Raw genomic sequence first — 18,822 nt, 5'->3', positions numbered from 1 at the left:
CACTCTGAATGACACTCTCTACGTCCACCCACGTCTCTACAAATGACCCAATTTCGTTCCTTTTTATGGCTGAGTAATATTCCATTGTATATATGTACCACATCTTCTATAGCTATTCCTCTGTTGATGGATATTTAGGTTGCTTCCATGTCCTGGCTATTGTAAATAGTGCTGCTATGAATATTGGGGTGCATGTGTTTTTTTGAATTACGGTTTTCCCTGGGTATATGCCCAGTAGTGAGGTTACTGGGTCATATGGTAATTCTACTTTTAGTTTTTTAAGGAACCTCCGTACTGTTCTCCATAGTGGCTGTATCAATTTACGTTCCCTCCAACAGTGTAGGAGGGTTCCCTTTTCTCCACACCCTCTCCAGCATTTGTTTGTAGATTTTTTGATGATGGCCATTCTGATTGGTGTGATGTGATACCTCATTGTAGCTTTGATTTGCATTTCTCTAATAATTAGTGATGTTGAGCAGCTTTTCATGTGCCTTTTGGCCCTCTGTATGTCTTCTTTGGAGAAATGTCTATTTAGGTCTTCTGCCCATTTTTTGATTGGGTTGTTTGTTTTTTTGATATTGAGCTATATGAGCTGCTTGTAAAGCAGTTCCTTAAAACTCAGTGTGGAACTTTGTTTATTCTTCAGTAGTTATTTGGTGTTGGTTAGGGGAAATCCATTAATATTCTCATGATACACTGATATTGATTTTAGATAGATTAGCAGGTGAAATGAGAAAGATCAAACTAAAGAAAAAAGGGAGAAAGAAACAGAAGTAGCTCCCCTCTGTGGGAAGAAACTTGCAAGCAATGGAATCACTTACAAACTCAAACAACTGATCGCATAAAAATTTAAAATATTTTCACATTTAAAAAAAATTTATTTACTTTATTTATTTATTTTTGGCTGCATTGGGTCTTTGTTGCTGTGCGTGGGCTTTCTCTAGTTGCAGCGAGCGGTGGCTACTCTTCGTTGAGGTGCGCAGGCTTCTCATTACGGTGGCTTCTCGTTGCGGAGCACAGGCTCTAGGCGCGCATGCTTCAGTAATTGTGGCACTCAGGCTTCAGCAGTTGTGGCTCGTGGGCTCTAGAGTGCAGGCTCAGTAGTTGTGGTGCATGGGCTTAGTTGCTCTGCAGCATGTGGGATCTTCCCGGACCAGGGCTCGAACCCATGTCCCCTGCATTGGCAGGTGGGTTCTTAACCAGTGCGCCACCAGGGAAGCCCTATTTTCACATTTAAAATCAAATGATTGTAAGAAAAATTGGCAAAGTAGTTGAAAATGTGATATGGTTAACATCTCAAATATAAATATAAATAGCACTAAGACAGCTCTAGATAAGTGGATATGAGCAGGTAATTTACAACAGAAATAAAATAACTAATAAGATTTGAAAACCTACCCAGACTAAGGCCATAATTAAAAATTATAAGATTATCAGACATGCAAAGATTCATGAGCAAAAATATCTATCAATAATAGGATAGCTAGTAAGTATGTTAACCTCCATACCTTCAAATACTATGCAACTTCTAGAAATTATGTACTGTATATGAAGAATTTTTAATAAAAGAAATTGCTTATAAAAACAAAGAGGATACATTATACATAGTCTTATCAAACTTGAAAATGCATAAAATTAGAGAAACACACCAAAATGTTAATAGTGATTATCTCTAGTGGCATTATGCATGATTTTCATTCTCATAGGCTTAAAAAATTTTTTTTCTTCAATGAGCATTAGTTTATTTAAAATTCAGAAAACAGAAATGTGCTAAAGAAGTCACAAAACAATATAATAGAACAAATATGACTGCTTTCCAAGCATAACATATCCCCTTTCCCTAATAGAAAAATAGTAAATATGATTTCTACTACCTCCTTTAAAGTTTTTTATATGTCTGCATTGCAAATATAGTACCACATTGATTCACTAAATGCAGCAATCTAATGAGTACAGAAAAAAATAAAGTATATAAAATCTCTGAGGCTAAAAGGTAGACTAATGACTTTTCCTTAAACTTTCAACAAAGTAGTGCATTGAATCATCTCACTCCTTAGTACTATATTTTCTTTTGCACCAAATCTAAATTCATTTTTAGATTATTGGGTAACCTGTTTAAATAAATAAATATATTAAGCTTCAAATCACATTTGGGGTAATGAAATTTATCTTTTTACATGGTCCTAAGATTTGCACCTATATTATACACTATACTGATATATGGAGCATCAAAGGTCTCAAAATGATGATGGTCATTAAATATTAGGGACTACTTTCCTGAGAACCAGTAACACTTCCCCTAGTAAAGGTGGGTGAGGAGGGTCATTTTTTAGGGTATAGGGTGTAAGGTCATTTTGGTCGTCAGGCATTTGTTATCAGAACTTGATGATAATCACGAAGATCAAGATAGTGAAAATAATACACAGTAGCAGCTAACATTTGGGCATTTACTATTCCCTAGTCTCTATGCTAGACGCTTTACCTGTGTATTTCAATCAATTTAATCCTTTAACCCTCCCCATTAAAAGAGAGATATTATCCCAATGGGCCATCTCTAGGAAATGCGTGACAATTTCTTTTTCATCATATCCGTTCTTTTATCTTGAGTCCTGAATATCTGGGATAACGGGGGTCTTCGGATTTGGTAGATTAACAGTAACCAGCTTCGCCTCTGAGAACATCTTAAAACAACGATCATACAGCGTACCTAATAGTGACAAACACTTCCATCCTTTCACTGAGCCTCAAGCACACACCAGTGAGAGACTGTTCAGCGTGAGGCGCGACTTTAAGACAGCCTGCCCAAGGCTCCGCCCACGGGCCCCAGCCACGCCCCCGGAGTAGGTAGGCACCGCCTCCTTCAGCCACCGGCAGAAATTAACTTTGCGTTTGCCTCTCGCGGGCACCTAGGGTTTTAGGCGAGATTTCGATAACTCAGGCAAAGCAGAATCTCGCGAGAAGTTGAACCGGAAAAGTGAGGGATGGGAGAGAATTCTGGCGAAACTCGGAAGAGGGGGTGAGCTTTTGGTTCCCCGCAAGCTTGAGATGTCCGGTGGTCTTGACTTCTTGTTTGACCTCTCCTGACGGAATGATGTTGACCCGGGTGAGGGCTGGCATCCAGCTGGGTGCCTGTGACTGAACCAGAAACTTTATCGACCGACGACGTGGCGAGGGAGGGGGCTAGGATGTGGGAACTTGGTGATCTCTGGGTTTCTCTGGCTTCAGTCCAAAGCTCTAGAATAATGCCGAGTGTTTTGACGCTTGTTCGTGAGCGTTCTCTGTCGTTTTCTCCCAAGACTCACATCCGCCTCAAATAACCTGTCTGCAGTCCCGCCTGCAGACTTTAATATCCACTCCTTTCAGCTTTGAGCACAATGCAAGCTCTTGGAGGGCTGAGACTCTCTTTGTCACTGTACTGTCCTGGGAGCTTAAAGGATATCTGTTACATAGGTAAACTTTTCTTGGATTAGTAAATGAAATAGAACTGAAAGGACGTTTCCACAGGAAACTAGAGTGACTTTTCTTCTAAATACATTTTATTTTGGAATAATTTTACATTTCCTAAAAAGTTGCGAAGATAATAAAGACTTCCTCTGCCTATTTCACCCAGTTCCCCTAATGTTAACATCTAGAGTGGCTTATTTAAATTAATTTTGTTCCTTTGACACACATTCCTGTGTTAACACCGCAATTCTGCTTTACCTTTGCTTTACATTTGAGCAATAATCATTTGGAGAAACCTTTTTTTCGTAAGTAAATAATACAGTTTTGTTATGTGTGAGGTACAGCTCCTGTTGTAAGAACTAGTAATTATCAGGGAAAAAAAAGTGTTATCTTAAGAAAAAAGACTGTACTAATAATGTTGAAGTTAAGTAAATTGGTAACATCAGAGTGTGTCAGCAGCCTTTTCTTATCATCATAGCTGAAAGCAAAATCAGAGAGGAAGGTTGCAAAACAGATTTGCAAAGTTGTATTGGATCATTTTGAAAAGGAATATTCCAGAGAACTTGGAGATGCCTGGCATACAGTAAGGTTAGTATAATTCATCTCTTGATGCTTTATGATAGAACAAGAAATAAACCCATCTGGGGGAGGGGTGCTGTGAAGATGAAAGATAAAGGAATCTAAACCTGGTTTCCATTTCCTGCTGAGGCTTCAGAAGGGAGAAGGAGGAGGAAATAGATTGGCTCATAGGAAAATGGAAAGGGTAGAAAGAAAACTTTGTAGTGATAATTTTGTTATAAGCAAAAATTGTTATGCCCTTGCCTTAAGAAATTGCTTTGATCTTTGAAACAGGACTGCCCACCAGTTTGACAAAATTAATTATACTGTAACAGAAAAATCTGAAAGAAAAATTTTGAGGGTATTTGACTAGTTTCTGAAATTCAGGAGATAATGCAACAAGTCTTTAAAGCCAACACTGCTTTATCTTAGCTGAAGTCACTCTATTTGGTAATCATGTTTCTTCCCCATATCTATAGCTGGCTGTGTTTTGAACACACATGCCTGTGCTCACACACACACACACACACACAAATTATTTAAATGTATTATAGAAAACAGAAATGAGAAATATTTAATGCCTAGATGTGAGAGAAGTTCGATTTGTATGTTTAGTGAGTTTTGTGTTTGGTCAGTATGTTGCTCTATGGGTTCTTTACATTGAGTGCCTGATACGGTATACCATACACTGTGAAATACAAAGAGCAAGACAGTCCCCAGGACCAGTTTTCAGACAGTCTGTTCATGGAGGAGGAGGCGCATGATTAAAACTATATAAACTGCTAATTCCATAAATATCCCAATAGAAATAGGCGGGAGTACCTAGTCTTATCTAACAAAGCCTGATGGTGCCAGCAGAGACCTGAGGAGAAGCCAGGTCTTGGTGATTTAATAAAGTATGAAGTGGTTCTGAAATAATTTTAGACAAATTAAACTGTTTTAGAAACTTGGAAATACTGTAATGTGAAAATGTAGTTTATAGTTGTAGTTTTATTTCAAAACTAGATTTTTAAATGGGTGTCTTCTATCACAGAGAAGAAAGAGGAATGAATAGTGAAGCGTGTAATTAATTCATGAGGTTTTCAGTATGCACAGTTACTCAAATACAGTAGCCAAATAACCAAACACCTATGGCATGCTTATTATGTGCCAGGTAATACTGACTTTTTTTGACGCTTAGAACAAACCTCTGAAGTTTGTTTCCCACTTTTCACCTGAGGGAACTGCACAGACTTTAAGTAATTTGCCCAAGTTCTCTCAGCTAGTAAGTGGCAGAACTGGGATTTGTGCCCAGGCTCTCTGGTTCATGAACTCCCACAGCTAACTCCTATTCTATATGCCTCTCATACCTGGGATGTAATTAGGCGTAAATGGATGATCTAAAAAAAAAAATAAAAATTTCAAGAGGTGTATTGTCTTCAGACTTTATCTGGCTGCTCAGACCTGTAATGAGTTATTTTTCTATTTACTGTGCTCAGACAGATTTATAAATTATTATTTGACCCTAACCAAAATGAGCAGTCCATTTAATTAGCCATGCCTTCTGCTTCATCTACCTTTTTGTTGGGTTTTCATGGTAATTTAAGTTTTGCATAAACATGTGCTAAATTTACCATAGGCAAAAAAAAGGCTTTCTCAGCTTAGAAAGTAGTCTGAGCATGGAGGATGGCATGGAGAAATAAGAACAGAAATACTTTTGTTTTTTAACTATTTATTTGCAAGACGTAATATTGTGCTTGCAGAGTCTATGTACTTCCAGGGAAAGGTGAGTGCATTTTTGTGCTATCTAGAAAGTTAATAATTTACTCAGTATTTTTAGTTTTCTGTAGTAGTGGGGTAGGTTTAGTGTTTATTTTAATTTTATCGTTTTGTAAAAACCCTTCTTGCCCTCACATTCTTAGCAGCCCTTTGAAGTTGAGAGTTTACCCGGATTCAATTTTTGCCCTACTTGTTACCTACATGTTCTCCTTAAGGTGAGCCCATTCATGGCATGACTCTAAACTTCCCTCAGTGTGCTGTCATCTCAAGTGATGCAGCCCTTGCCAAGCTTAAGTGTTTTCTGATAACTTAGTTTCGTACCAGGCAAACTCAAAAGCATATTATTATTTTCCCGTACCAAACCTGTGTTGCCATTTGCTGCTTGCATATTCTATCTCATTTGAAGGCATCACTATCAATTCAGTTTCCTTTTTCCTCCTCCACACTTCCACTGCCTTTTAGTGAAGAATGAACCTTATTCAGAGATAGGTCTGACATTTGCCCTCAGCTCCTTGGAGGTGATCTCTAAGCCCTTGGAATGCTCTGCCTAAGAGTCTTTGTTTACCTGGGGGCTTGGGCAACGTGGGGAAGTGTAACAACGTGATGTGAGGTGGGGGCTCTGGGCCACCGTATCAGCTAAGGCTCCTGCCTCCAACCTCCGGAGGGGCTGGAGACTGAAGGTCAGCTGAGTGGGTAGTCAGTCATGTTTGTGTGACTGAGCCCCAGTAAAATCTAGACACCAAGACTCCCTGGTTGGCAGTACTCCTGTGCATATTGTCACACATCGTTACGGGGAAAGGTTATCCTTGTCCATGATTCCACTGAGGAGGACAGCTGGAAGCTTCATGCTTTGAACTGTCCTACACTCTGCATCCTGCATCTCTTACCTTGCCTGATTTTAACTGTAATAAGCTGTAACCATAACCATGAGTGTAACAGTGAGTTATAGCTTATAATATAGCTAATAAAATAGCTTTTAGCTAATAATCAACCTGAGAGTAGTCTTGGGGAACCCTAACTTAATAGTGTAATAGTAAGGGTGTCTTGGGGTCTCCCTAACTCTGTACTACCACCACACACCACTGCCCTGCCCCTATCAAAATCTAAATGCCCACCAAGTGCTTTTGCTTTTACTTGAGAAGTTTCTTAATTTGGATCTCCTTTTTATCATCACTGTTACTATTTAGTTAGGCCTTCATTGTTTCCTTACCTGACATATTGCAACAACCCTTTTCCATAGTCTCTCCCCTTTAATATTTGTTTGTTTGCTTAGTTTAGCGTCCACTTTTATGGCACTATATGCCAGACAACGTTCTAATCACTTTACAGATGATAACATAATCCTGTACAACCCTTCGAGGTAGTTATTATTATTTCCATTTTATAGATAGGAAAGCTGAGGCATGCAGAGGTTAAGTAACTTGCCCAGTGATATGCAGCTCACATTTGGAAAAGCCCTGGGAGTTTGTCTTACCCACGCTGTCATGCTGCTTCTCAATGCTGCCTTATTCCAGCATGTCACTCCTGGGATACTAGCCTCCTTTGCTCCCCCACTGTCTGCAGTATTACGTTTGGACTAAATGTCTTATCATGACTAGACAGGCTCCGTCATCTTTTCGGGACTGAGTATGCTGTTCCCTCTGCCAGGAATGATGCCCTCCTTTTCCCCTCTGTACGGTGGTTAAAGTGGGGGTTCAGATCCCGCCTGTGCATCTTGTAGCTAGTGACCTAGGAGAGTTCTTTAACATGTCTGCGCCTCACTACCCTTGTCTGTAAAGTGGGAAAAATAGTATCTATTTCATATAATTATTTGGAAAGAGAAAATGAATTTACATATAAAAACAAAGTGTTTAGAATATTGTTTGACGTATAGTAAGCCCTCAGTACATGTGAGAATTATTTTTATTACTATTACTGTTATTCTTCATCAAGCTGTCCCATACGCGCTTGGCAAAATTAGTTCTGCCCTTTGTGTTTCCACTGCATTTTGATGATACAGCTGTTTTAATTCTTTCAAGGTTGTATTGTCATAATTTACTGACTTGTCTCTTCCCTGACAAGGGAGGGCCTTGAAGAACCAGTATCTTAAGACTTGTGCAAGTGGTCTACGTATGTATTCACAACTTAGGCAGTGTTTATATACCAGGCATTGTGCTAAGCATTGGGAATACAAAGATGGATTATATATAGTCTGCCCTCAAATATATATGAGGGGAGGAGTAATTGGAAATCTTTATGAACTTTGGAAATTTGTGTGCACTTTGTGGAAGGCAAGAAAAAAAGCCATAGTTAAGTCTGGCCTGTCTGTAAATAAATATATATATATATTTAACATTCTCCTCATTAACCCAGAGGTCACATAGTTCACATATAGCAGTAAAAATTATTATATAACCAGATTGCATTACCAGAATCTGTGAAGGGGTGGGTGGGGGTGGAGTGGGCTGGTTGAGGAAGACAGAAATGAACTAGCATCTAGATTTTATTTTGACCCTTATTTGGCTTTACACACATTTTCAACCTTGATCTGTGCACACCCTGTGTAGTAGTAACTTTTAGCTCCTTTTAGACTCAGAGATTAGAAAAATTTCCAGGTGTCTCAGTTTATGGCCAGTCCAAGCCTGTGACTTGAAAGTCTGTGCCTTTTCCTCTACCAAGTGTGCTGCTTGCTGTGAAGGGTCTGGAGTCCCAGTCTTGGGAGTGTATGCACGTGTCTCCTGATACAAGGGACTCCTTGTGTGCAGTATTTTCAGCCTTTTGTTGTCTCCACCAAACACAAACCTTCACTCAGGACTCCCAATCTGAGGTACTGTGGCTAACAAATATGGACATAGATTGCCCTTCCGTGAGAAACAAGGAGGAAACAATGTCAAGAAAGAGTAGCAGGCAGTCAGCTCATTATTAGACTCTGAAGAATAGAAATAAAATGGCATGAAAACATACCTTGATGCATTTCCATGAGTTGATTTATTCTTGATTTCTAAACCAGACTTTTAAAATGATTGAATGAGCGCCCTCTAGTGGGTAATAATAGCAATAAAACAAAAGGGATTTCTGTATTTTAACCATGAACGTTTAGTGGGTTCTGTAATCTATGCATTTATACAGAACTAAGCAGTTGTGCTTAGTGATGTGTAGATAAGATAATATTTTATCCTCATCATTAGATAGGAAGGTAGAATGGAGAATAGAATAGTAAGAGAAAAGAAAATCACACAAAAGTTGAAAATCATGTTATCATATAACAAACATTGTCCAAATAATATATTATGCAATTTTCAAGGGATATATGAGCACAGGCAAGTTATAGCAATCAACTTCCAGATCCTCGGCTTTCATGTATGCTTTTTCAGGAGATTACTCTGCTTCCCTGTTGCCTAAGAGGGGTACTTATTCCCCTTTCCCAACCTGCCCTTCTACACTGTCTTTGTCCCACTTTACAAGAAGGGTCACACTTTCACCATCCTGGCTCTTCCACACTGCATTCCTCCAGGGTGTCAAAACTCCCCCTGCCAGAGACTATTGGACTGTAATTGTAAATGACAAAGGACTACCAAATTCTTTGACAGGTCAGATGGTCTCCAAGTTTTGCTTTCAGCGTAAGTAAAGGACCTCCAATTGAGTTGTCAGCCAACAGATTATTTAAAATATTTTTGAAGATATGTCATTTAGTGATTTGAGATCATAACTCAAAAGAATTTTAACAAAACGGAGACATTGTTTTAACAAAATATATTTAATTCTCACCTACTTATTTAAGTGAAGGTTTTTGTCACTCCTTCTAAAAACTCAAAATAGGAATTGATGTTGAACCCTGATCGTTATAGCACTAGGTAATATTCATTGCTGGATGTAGGAGGGAGAAAAAGCTCATTTCATTAAGAGATTCATTTCCTATGAATTTTTCCTTTTTATGTTTAAACAATTATCAAATTATTTATAGATTATCAAATCTATAAGTTATTTTGATCAATTTTGTACTAGTCATTTTATTGATGACTAATCCAGAAGTTACCGTAAAACACTTAGAGCTTTAAGGCTACAGTGAAAACAAATTTAGTATATACACGTGTGTGTGTGTGTGTGTGTGTGTGTGTGTGTGTGTGAGAGAGAGAGAGAGAGAGAGAGAGAGAGAGAGAGAGAGAGAAATACGATAAGGTAATAAAGATTAAAAGCACAAAAATGTATTAGGATAAAGTTATATGGGGAAATAAAATGTAAATAAAAGGGAAAGGAACAGTGCAAAATTTCCACCTGTTCAAGAAGAGTCAGTCCATGAATCTTTAAATGGACAATGCTGGGTTTCAAAATCACTCTGGTATTTAGGTTCCACTGGATAGATTTTAAAAAGTAGTATAATTTGTATTTTAAAATGTCAATTTTTACAGTATGCTGGAAATTACATCCTTAAACATATGGTGAAGATTTTGATGTCAACTTAAAATGTTCCAGAGGGTACATAGTTTTTTTCAAAATGCTATCAGTGGAAGTACTAGCAAAATATTTGCAGGTCACTGATCTTCTAGGTCCCCATTCTGCTGACTGCTGGTGTGCTTGCACTTCTGGCCTTGGAGCTTATTAAGTGACGCAGCTTCAGACTCCTCCTCATGAATCTTGAGAGGAGACCTGGAGTGTGGCGCCTGGCCAGTGTCTTCTTGAGTCTTCTAATATGTGCTCCCTCCACTGTCTGCTGCATCCATCAGAGCTTTTGAAGTGAGTAGCCACCAGCATCAGGGCATCATCCCACCAGTGCAAGCGCTGGAGGGTGTGTCTGTGTGTTGGGGGAAGACGAGGTTACTGGCAGGTGGGTGCTGAGACCCACATTAATACACAGCTTTGCTTTCTCAGGGCTGGGAAGTACCAGCCCGAGCAGCCTTAGCAGTCTCTTCGTTGAATGGATCCTGTTGCAGCTGGTTCCCAAGGGCTGCGTATGTCAAGCTTCAGGGAGAACGGGGCCACTGGCACTAGGTGAGGGTTGGAGTAGAAATTCTCTTCTCTTTCCTGTCATATACCACTTGTGCTACAGTACCAGGGCCTCACACTCCTATTAGGCTCTAAAGCCAGCGGATTTTGAATCAGGGACTTCTCTTTAAACAGTGATGTGACCTTGGGTAAGTTGCCAAATCTCTGAAAGCCTCAGTTAGCTTGACCTCTAAAATGAGCATAATAGCTGCCCCTCACGGTTGTTGTGATGGTGAAATGAGGTAAGCATGCAAAAAGCACATAGTAAGCATGTGATCAGTAATTTTTATTATTATTGATATTATCAGGGTGAGATGGAGTGGGTGGATTGGGTGGTAGGTAGAGAGGCTTCCCTGGGGAGATAAAGCCTAAACTGCCCCGTGAATAGCGAGTAGGAGAGGTAAGTCAGGCTGAAGGGGGTGAGAGAGGAAAAGTCATTCCAAGCAGAGGGAGCAGTTTATGCCGAGACTGTTAAAGGCTAACGAAAACTTGCACCAGGAAATTCAGGTAGTTCAGTAGGCTGGGTGTAGGTTAAGAGGGATCAGAAAATTTATTTGTTCTGAGCAAGAGCTTATTTTATCTAGTTGTTGAAGAATGAGATAGGATAATTTCTGAAGATTCCTGCCTCACTCTGCCATAAGTACATGTTTTTAAATCTAATGAGGCTCTCCCCCCTAGAGTCTTTCAATGACTTCTCATTTATAAGAATTTTAAATTTATAAGGTAATATTTTAAAAGTTTATCATCTTATACTTGACCCATATAATCTTCTGCCACATTAGACTACTTTTAATTCCCCAAATGCACTGTCCATCATACCTTTGTGCCTGTACACGTGCTATGGCCGCTTTGGCCTTTGCCCTGGAATTTGTATTTTCATTTCATCCTGTGGCTAATTCCTCCTCATCCTTCAAGATTTAACATATTGGATAATGTACAAGAATCAGTAGTGTTCCTAAACTAACAATCCTTTTATACAATAAGGTTAAGTAAAATATGCAAGATTAATAATCTTTACTAAGGGATCTGAAAGAAAATGTGAATAAATGGAGAAACATATTGTGGTGAAAGTTGGAAAGAGTGAATACAATAAAATGTTAATTCTCCCCAAATTTAGTGCATTTAACATAATCCTAGTCAAAGTTATTATCTATTTATCTATACAAATATTTTATAAAATATTTTTAATTGACCAATTGATTCTCATGTTCACCTGAAACAATAAACATTCTAAGATAGCTTTGGAAATTGTGAAGAAAAAAAGAAAAAAGGATGGAGATTTGCCCTGCCAGATATTAACCAATTGAAAGTGTATAAAGCCAATTGAAAGTGTCTAGCCCTTTGTTAGCTAAGGGATGGACACATGACTTAAAGCTAAGCCACTTTAGTCTGTATTAATAAAATTATGTTTCTGAGCATTATTTCCCTGTTACTACATGACTCAAAACTCTGGATAGATATTCATCCAGTTTGGAGGGTAAGATTAGGATGGACTGACATAAGGTTTACAACCGTGGCGTTCATAGATTTCCTTTTAGGGTCCAGTGTAATGCATTGGTTCCCAAAGTGTGGTCCTGGGGATCAGCGCATCAGTATCACCCGAGAACTTGCTAGAAATGCAAATTCTCAGGCTCTACCTCAGACCTACAGAAAGCCCCGGGTGGGGCCTAGCAGTCTCTTACAGGCACTTGATGCACGCTAAAGTTTGTGAAGCATGTTTTTAAAGAGATTGTCATCCTCCGGTATAGCTGAAACACTGGGCTTCTGTGATGCACCATCATAGTAAGAGGCAGTGAAAAGAGAAAGCAATTTCACATGTTAGCCTCAACTGAAATTCACATGGCACACGTCCAGAGTCGCAGGTGTTAACATTTCAATCCAGCCATTCCTCACATAGGCCACACCAGGGTGAGTAGCAGCTGGAATTTACTTAATTGACCGTGGTTAATGAGGCTCCCAAATAACTCAGCTAGAAAGGTCAGCTCGTAAATAAATATTTCCTGCTGTATCATTTGTCAGTTGATGTGAGCTTGTGATTGTCAACAGATCTAACTGTTGGACCAAGTAAAAAATTAGGAAGGTAAATCTCTTGGAGAGGTGGGGGCAGGGAAAGCCTGCACCATCAATCCATGAGTGATTTTTTTTTTTTCATGAGTGATTTTTAAACCATCCTTGGTTTTGTATCATCTGAGCCACTGATTGCCTCATTAACTCTGTTACTGTAGTGTTCACTGTAGTTAGCTTTCCATACTTTTATCTTCATCAGAGGAAAACTTGAACACTCATTCCTTTAAACACCCTTTAATGATAGTACTTTTCCCTTCAGTATTAATAGACTCAGGTTTTAATTTTCTCTCTAAGAAAAACGCTTCCTTGCACAAAAAGAGTGATAGACTGAAATCTATTGTGATGGATTTTGAGGTATGTTAAAGACAGGCCATGTTTTTTTGGCAAGATAATCTGCAGGGAGAGACTAGACTGAGGCAAGTGAGGCATTCCTCTTTAGTGCAGAGCCCCTAAAACTTGGTAACCAAGGTAAATACTATTTTAATGACCAAAACTGATACAAAAGAAAAAAACCCATGATGAACAAAATATCAAAGTTTTAAATATAGACAGGAACATAACAGTACTGGGTTGAGCAATATGGGAGCCTGAGGCAAAAGAAAAAGTCTATAATACTACTCCTGGCTCTGAAAATCACAGGTAAGTAAAGTGTAAAACTAGGACCACATTCCCTCACTTAGTAATATAAGATTGTATTGCTGTGTATAATATTAATATCCCTCTGTTTTTCTTTTTCTCTCTAGGGATATACTAACATCTCCATCATGTTGGCAATATGCTGTGCTTCTTAACCGATTCAATTATCCTTTTGAACTGGAAAAGGATTTACATTTGAAGGGCTATCACTCACTCTTTCAAGGATCTTTACCCTACTATCCTAAATCAATGAAATGTTACCTTAGCAGAACTCCACACAGAATGCCTTCAGAAAGACACCGAATTGGAAACCTAAAAAAATACTATCTCCTGAATGCTGCCTCTCTTCTCCCAGTACTGGCTCTGGAATTGAGGGATGGGGAAAAGGTTCTGGATCTGTGTGCTGGCCCTGGAGGCAAATCGATAGCTCTGCTACAGTGTGCTTATCCAGGTAATGTACTTTTCTTTTCATAACTGACAACTTTTAAATATCCACATGTTACAAAATACTTTTAAAGTATGCGGGGAGAAATGTAAGATTGAGTTTGCAGACTTTGAAAGCCTAAAATCCAGGATAGTGTGGAAAAGAATGGAAATATTAGCTGAGGAAATAGTGTAAATAACATTTTTTTTCCAGCTACTTAATTGGCAGGTAATTGGGAACAAAACTACAACATTTTGTGAACACAAATCTATCAGATAATGTCATTAGCTGATAAGCTAATGACAAAGATTTTAAAAATTTTATTGTCACTTTTACATTTGAGAGTCTTGTATTGATATCCTTGTCATACTTCTTTTTTTTTTTTTTTTTAAATAAATTTATTTATTTATTTATTTTTGGCTGTGTTGGGTCTTCGTTTCTGTGCGAGGGCTTTCTCTAGTTGTGGCGAGCAGGGGCCACTCTTCATCGCGGTGCGCGGGCCTCTCACTGTCACGGCCTCTCCTGTTGCGTAGCACAGGCTCCAGACGCACAGGCTCAGTAGTTGTGGCTCACGGGCCTAGTTGCACCGCGGCATGTGGGATCTTCCCAGACCAGGGCTCGAACCCGTGTCCCTTGTATTGGCAGGCAGGTTCTCAACCACTGCGCCACCAGGGAAGCCCCTCCTTGTCATACTTCCGTGCAACAAAAACATATACATTTAAAACAATATACATTTAAAATCAATTTTTGTATCATTGGACCATAAGGTTCTAAGAGAGTTCTGTCCAATAGAAATATAACATGAAGTACATATATAATTGAACATTTTTGAGCAATCTCATTAAAAATAGAAACTAGTGAAATTAATTTTAATAATACATTGTAACCCAATTAAGTCCACAATATTATTTGAACATGTAATCAAAATAAAAATTATTAATGAGATATTTTGCATTCTCATTTTCTTACAAAGTCTTCGAAATTGGTGTGCATTTTACACTTATAGCACATTTCAGTTTGGACTAGCCACGTTTTAAGTGCTCCTAGCCTCATGTGGCAAGTGGATGTAGTATTGGACAGTGCAATTCTAAAGATTTTAAAAGTTCTTCTGAAATGACTTATCATTACTGTTATTAGTAGTACAAAAATGATGAAATATATGTAATATACATTTTTATATATATATTTGTTAAAAGTAATGCATTCATTATATTTTTTTTAATGAGACGATGGGACGTTTAAACTATTACTTTAGGTTTCCCTGAATGAAAATTACTTATGGTTAGATAAGACAGGGCTCAGCATCAATTCTGTCTGGTTTTTGTTTGATGGTTTTGTTTTTATAAGTGCAAATGCTGTTCACATAGATAAAAAGATGGTGGGAATTGTGTTATAGTAATCTCACTAGTTCTTTAAATCTCCTGAATTATAACCCTAAATCACATAGATCTCTTTCACCAAGCATTATTTTAATCATTTACTATGTGAACACTCTTTAGGTCTGTTTTTGATTTTGAAGAAGGCAAAGGATTAGAAACCATCTCAATTTAAAAAGGCTGTGTTGCCTAATTAGGAGACTCATTCACTTTCTCAGCCAAAGCACCAGTGTGTTGAACTGCCTTTGTTTGGAGGGCTATGGAGGTTTCTATGCCCTGGAACAACTTGTAATAAGATACTGGACGGGTGGGAACTTGCTCCTCATTTGTAAAGTTGGTGAAGGGCCGTTATCTCAGGAGAAGCCCTGTCCAGAGGTGTTCTCCTTTCTTAAGAAGTTGATGATCTGAAAATTAATTCTTTTGAAACTATCTAAGCCTCCTTATCCCTTAAAAAGTTGTTATGTATCCCCAGGGCATGCATATGTTAGTTTGAGGACTGCTACTTTATATCTTCCTTTGATAGCATTCCTGTTGAAATAGATTACAAACATTTTTCTGAGAACTGTGAATACAGTTGTACCAGGCATTGGTACAAATATATCAGTTAACTGTATATTTAGGTAAAACCATACTGTGTGTTTTCAAATTGTTAAAACTCTCTTATTGAAGCTTGCTGTATTGTTTTGTAAGAAATCACAATGAAAGAGATTATTTTGTAAGGTTATTTTATTATTTTTATAATTTGAGCTGAAAGTGAAATTTTATGGAATCGTGTTATAAGGAGTATTTGTTATTACTTTCACTGTGTGTTCTTTGACAGTACTCTTATTTTGTTTGTTGCATCAATTTTGAATATAGAATTTTTAGTATTGTGAAAGATGGAAGAGAAATGCCAAATTTGGGTACCATTTTGAAAAGAAGACATTTTAATCCTAGATTATCCTCATTAGTAGGCTATAAATGTTTTACATGTTTATGGTAAGGAAATTCCAGATTAGGAATCCAAAGGCAAACAGATATATTCTAGGAGTTTGAAGTGCAGAAGAATCGTCCTGTTCTTACATCAAGGGCAATGAATTACAGGCAGTGTTCCAAGTAAAGTAGCTTTTCATCTAAGAAGGGCTAATGATAATGGTTTACTAAGAAGTACAGATGTCTTCATGCTGATTCTCAAAGCCCAAATTAGGTTGGCTACAGTGCTTGAATTTGGAATGCAGAAGCCATCTAAAAAAAGCTTTTATAAGCAAAGCTTAAAATGGTGGCTGCACTAAGTGTGCATTTATCCACTGAATTTCCTTAGACCAGTACTGGCCTTTATTCTGGGCCAGGAGGCTCACAGCTTTGAATGATTAAAAAGCTCGTATTTTAGGATGATTAAAAAAATTAGTCTACTTCTCTCTGATCCAGCTGCTCCCACCTGTTAGCACAGTGAGGGATTGTCCACCGTTTTTTGTTGTTCTGCTTTTGTCAGCGTAGCCTTCATAATGTCCTGGTGTTGATAGAAAAAGAGAAAACAATTCTGATTCTAAGTAGGAAAGCATTAACATATTAAGAATGACCCAGCTTGATGGAGTGGCTTCATCAACTTTCTTGCTGAGGGCTGGCATGAAATTCTCTTTGCTGTCAGTAATACTCTTTTTACATCTAGTTGGCCTTTGGTGGTAGAGAAGATTAGAAAGACTCCTTTCTTTACTGAAATTGCTTTTGCCCTCCTTCCTGCTCCCTCATCTCCTAGAACTCCCTGCATTAGGTGCACCTTCTTTTTGGAAATAACACTAGCAATGACCATTTTGGAACATGTAGTAAAAAAAAAATAAAACATAAAGCCAAGACTCCAAAATGCTATTCCTGAAAAACCACAGTGACTTCTTCAAGAATTTTTAAAATTCACCCCTTTTTCTACTTAGCTGAAAAAAAAAAAGATTTGGTTCATCTTTGACAATTTAAGCATGAAATTCTGTCTCAATGTAGTGAGTCTTAGTATATATATGAATCTTGGATTGTGATGCCTTACATTGTATATTTTTAAAAGTTTAACCAATATAAGCCTATTTCAAATAAAATCTATGTCTAGACCAAACAATAATGTAGTATAAAGTTATATTTAATCTGAGAGTTATTTTAAAATGCTGAATTGAGAATCTTGACTAAAGCTACAATTTAATGAAAAGCTTCCCTGATTTTCAGGTTTAGCAATTTGAATATTCTTTATTATAATGTCATGTTTCACATCAAGTCAGCCACATTTAGTGAGCACATACAATGTGCCAGGCATTGGATGGTAGGTGTAGAGCTCTGAAGGATATAGAGATAACTAAGACTTCTGTTTCCTGTGGTATGACAAACTATGTATTTTAGCCAACTCTCCTGCTGAAAATAACTTAAAAATATGGGATATAATATTAAAGAAAAACAAAATCTTTTTAAATGCATCAATGATCTGCAAATACTCAGTGGCCAAAAATTAAGAGATTGGGAACCTAGGAGGTAAATCGAGCACTGAAACTGGCTTTTCACTTGAGAGCATTTGCTTCCCCCAAAAACTTGCACGTTGATTTCTAGTGCTTCATGAACATGTGGGAATAAAAAAGAAGCCAGAGCCTGCTCAAATAGAGCATCTACTAGGAGACTAACTTACGTAAAGGTGAGACTCCAAAATGCTATTCCCTCCAATAAGGAAAACTAGGAAGAAATTGTCCTTTCCAAGGGACTGAAAGGAAAGCCTGTCTTCAACTTTGGTGGTGGGGGAGGAGTGGACATACCTCTGAAATTTTGTAACCACAGCTAAGCCAGTATAGACCATTACAGTGAAGTTGCAGAACGTTGGAAATAAAAAACCATCTTAATAACAGCCAGAGAGGACAAACTACCTTCAAAGGACAACAGTTAGACTGAGGATTGACCTCTGAGCATAATAACGGAAGCCAGCTTTCGGAGGAATGATGTTTTCAATGTGCTAAGAAAAGATGGCTGTCAATTCAGAAATATGTTCACCAAAATATCCTTGAAGAGCAAAAGTGAAATGGACATTTTGTTAGACCAAGAGAGAGCAAGAGTATAAGGTTGTCACCAACAATTCTAGAGGAAGAGGGAAAGCCATACTAGATGGAAGATAGAAGATACAAAAAGAAATGAAGAACAAAGAAGGTGGGAAATATATGGGGAAAATCTAACAGTTGTTGACTACGGAAGACAATGATAATAACATTTTATGCACTTAAAAAATGTAAGCCCAAATAAATCCCAAATACACAATGTCAGTAGCATCTTATTTAGGAGGAAGTGTTATAAGATTCTTATATCTTTTAGGAAAAATGGTGGCGATTGCCTTAATTTAGATTTTTCTTCTACATATGCATGTTAAAATCTTTAGGGTTACCACTAGAAGAATAGAAGTAGAATGTAAAATATCTAAATCAGAAAAAGAGAGAAATGGAATGAAATTAAAATGTGATTCTTTCCTTTGAGGCTCCTTAGTATTGTTAGACAGGGTGGAGGCAAGGTATGACTTCGGGGGTTGTCATGACCCTGGTTTACACACCATCACAGATATGTTTGGCTTCACCTTTCCTACTACCTTAAGGCTTGAGCCGCTTG

General features: G+C 38.0%; 1 protein-coding gene across 1 annotated transcript in view; it reads left to right on the top strand.

Annotated features, from left to right (window-relative positions):
• Positions 1–2,963: 2,963 nt before the first annotated feature.
• The window catches only part of NSUN3 (NOP2/Sun RNA methyltransferase 3), a 58,601-nt gene continuing 42,742 nt past the window's right edge, over positions 2,964–18,822 (top strand). The window contains exons 1-3 of the mRNA XM_059922206.1: positions 2,964–3,103; positions 3,923–4,032; positions 13,533–13,876. Coding sequence (XP_059778189.1) covers positions 3,089–3,103; positions 3,923–4,032; positions 13,533–13,876 — 469 coding nt within the window. The 5' untranslated portion in view covers positions 2,964–3,088. The remainder of the gene's footprint in view (positions 3,104–3,922; positions 4,033–13,532; positions 13,877–18,822) is intronic.

The sequence above is a fragment of the Balaenoptera ricei genome, chromosome 4 (genome assembly GCF_028023285.1).
Source record: "Balaenoptera ricei isolate mBalRic1 chromosome 4, mBalRic1.hap2, whole genome shotgun sequence".
In the NCBI taxonomy this organism is placed as follows: Eukaryota; Metazoa; Chordata; class Mammalia; order Artiodactyla; family Balaenopteridae; genus Balaenoptera; species Balaenoptera ricei.
The sequence above is the reverse complement of the archived record's forward strand: the minus strand, read 5'-3'. Positions and strand labels throughout refer to the sequence as shown.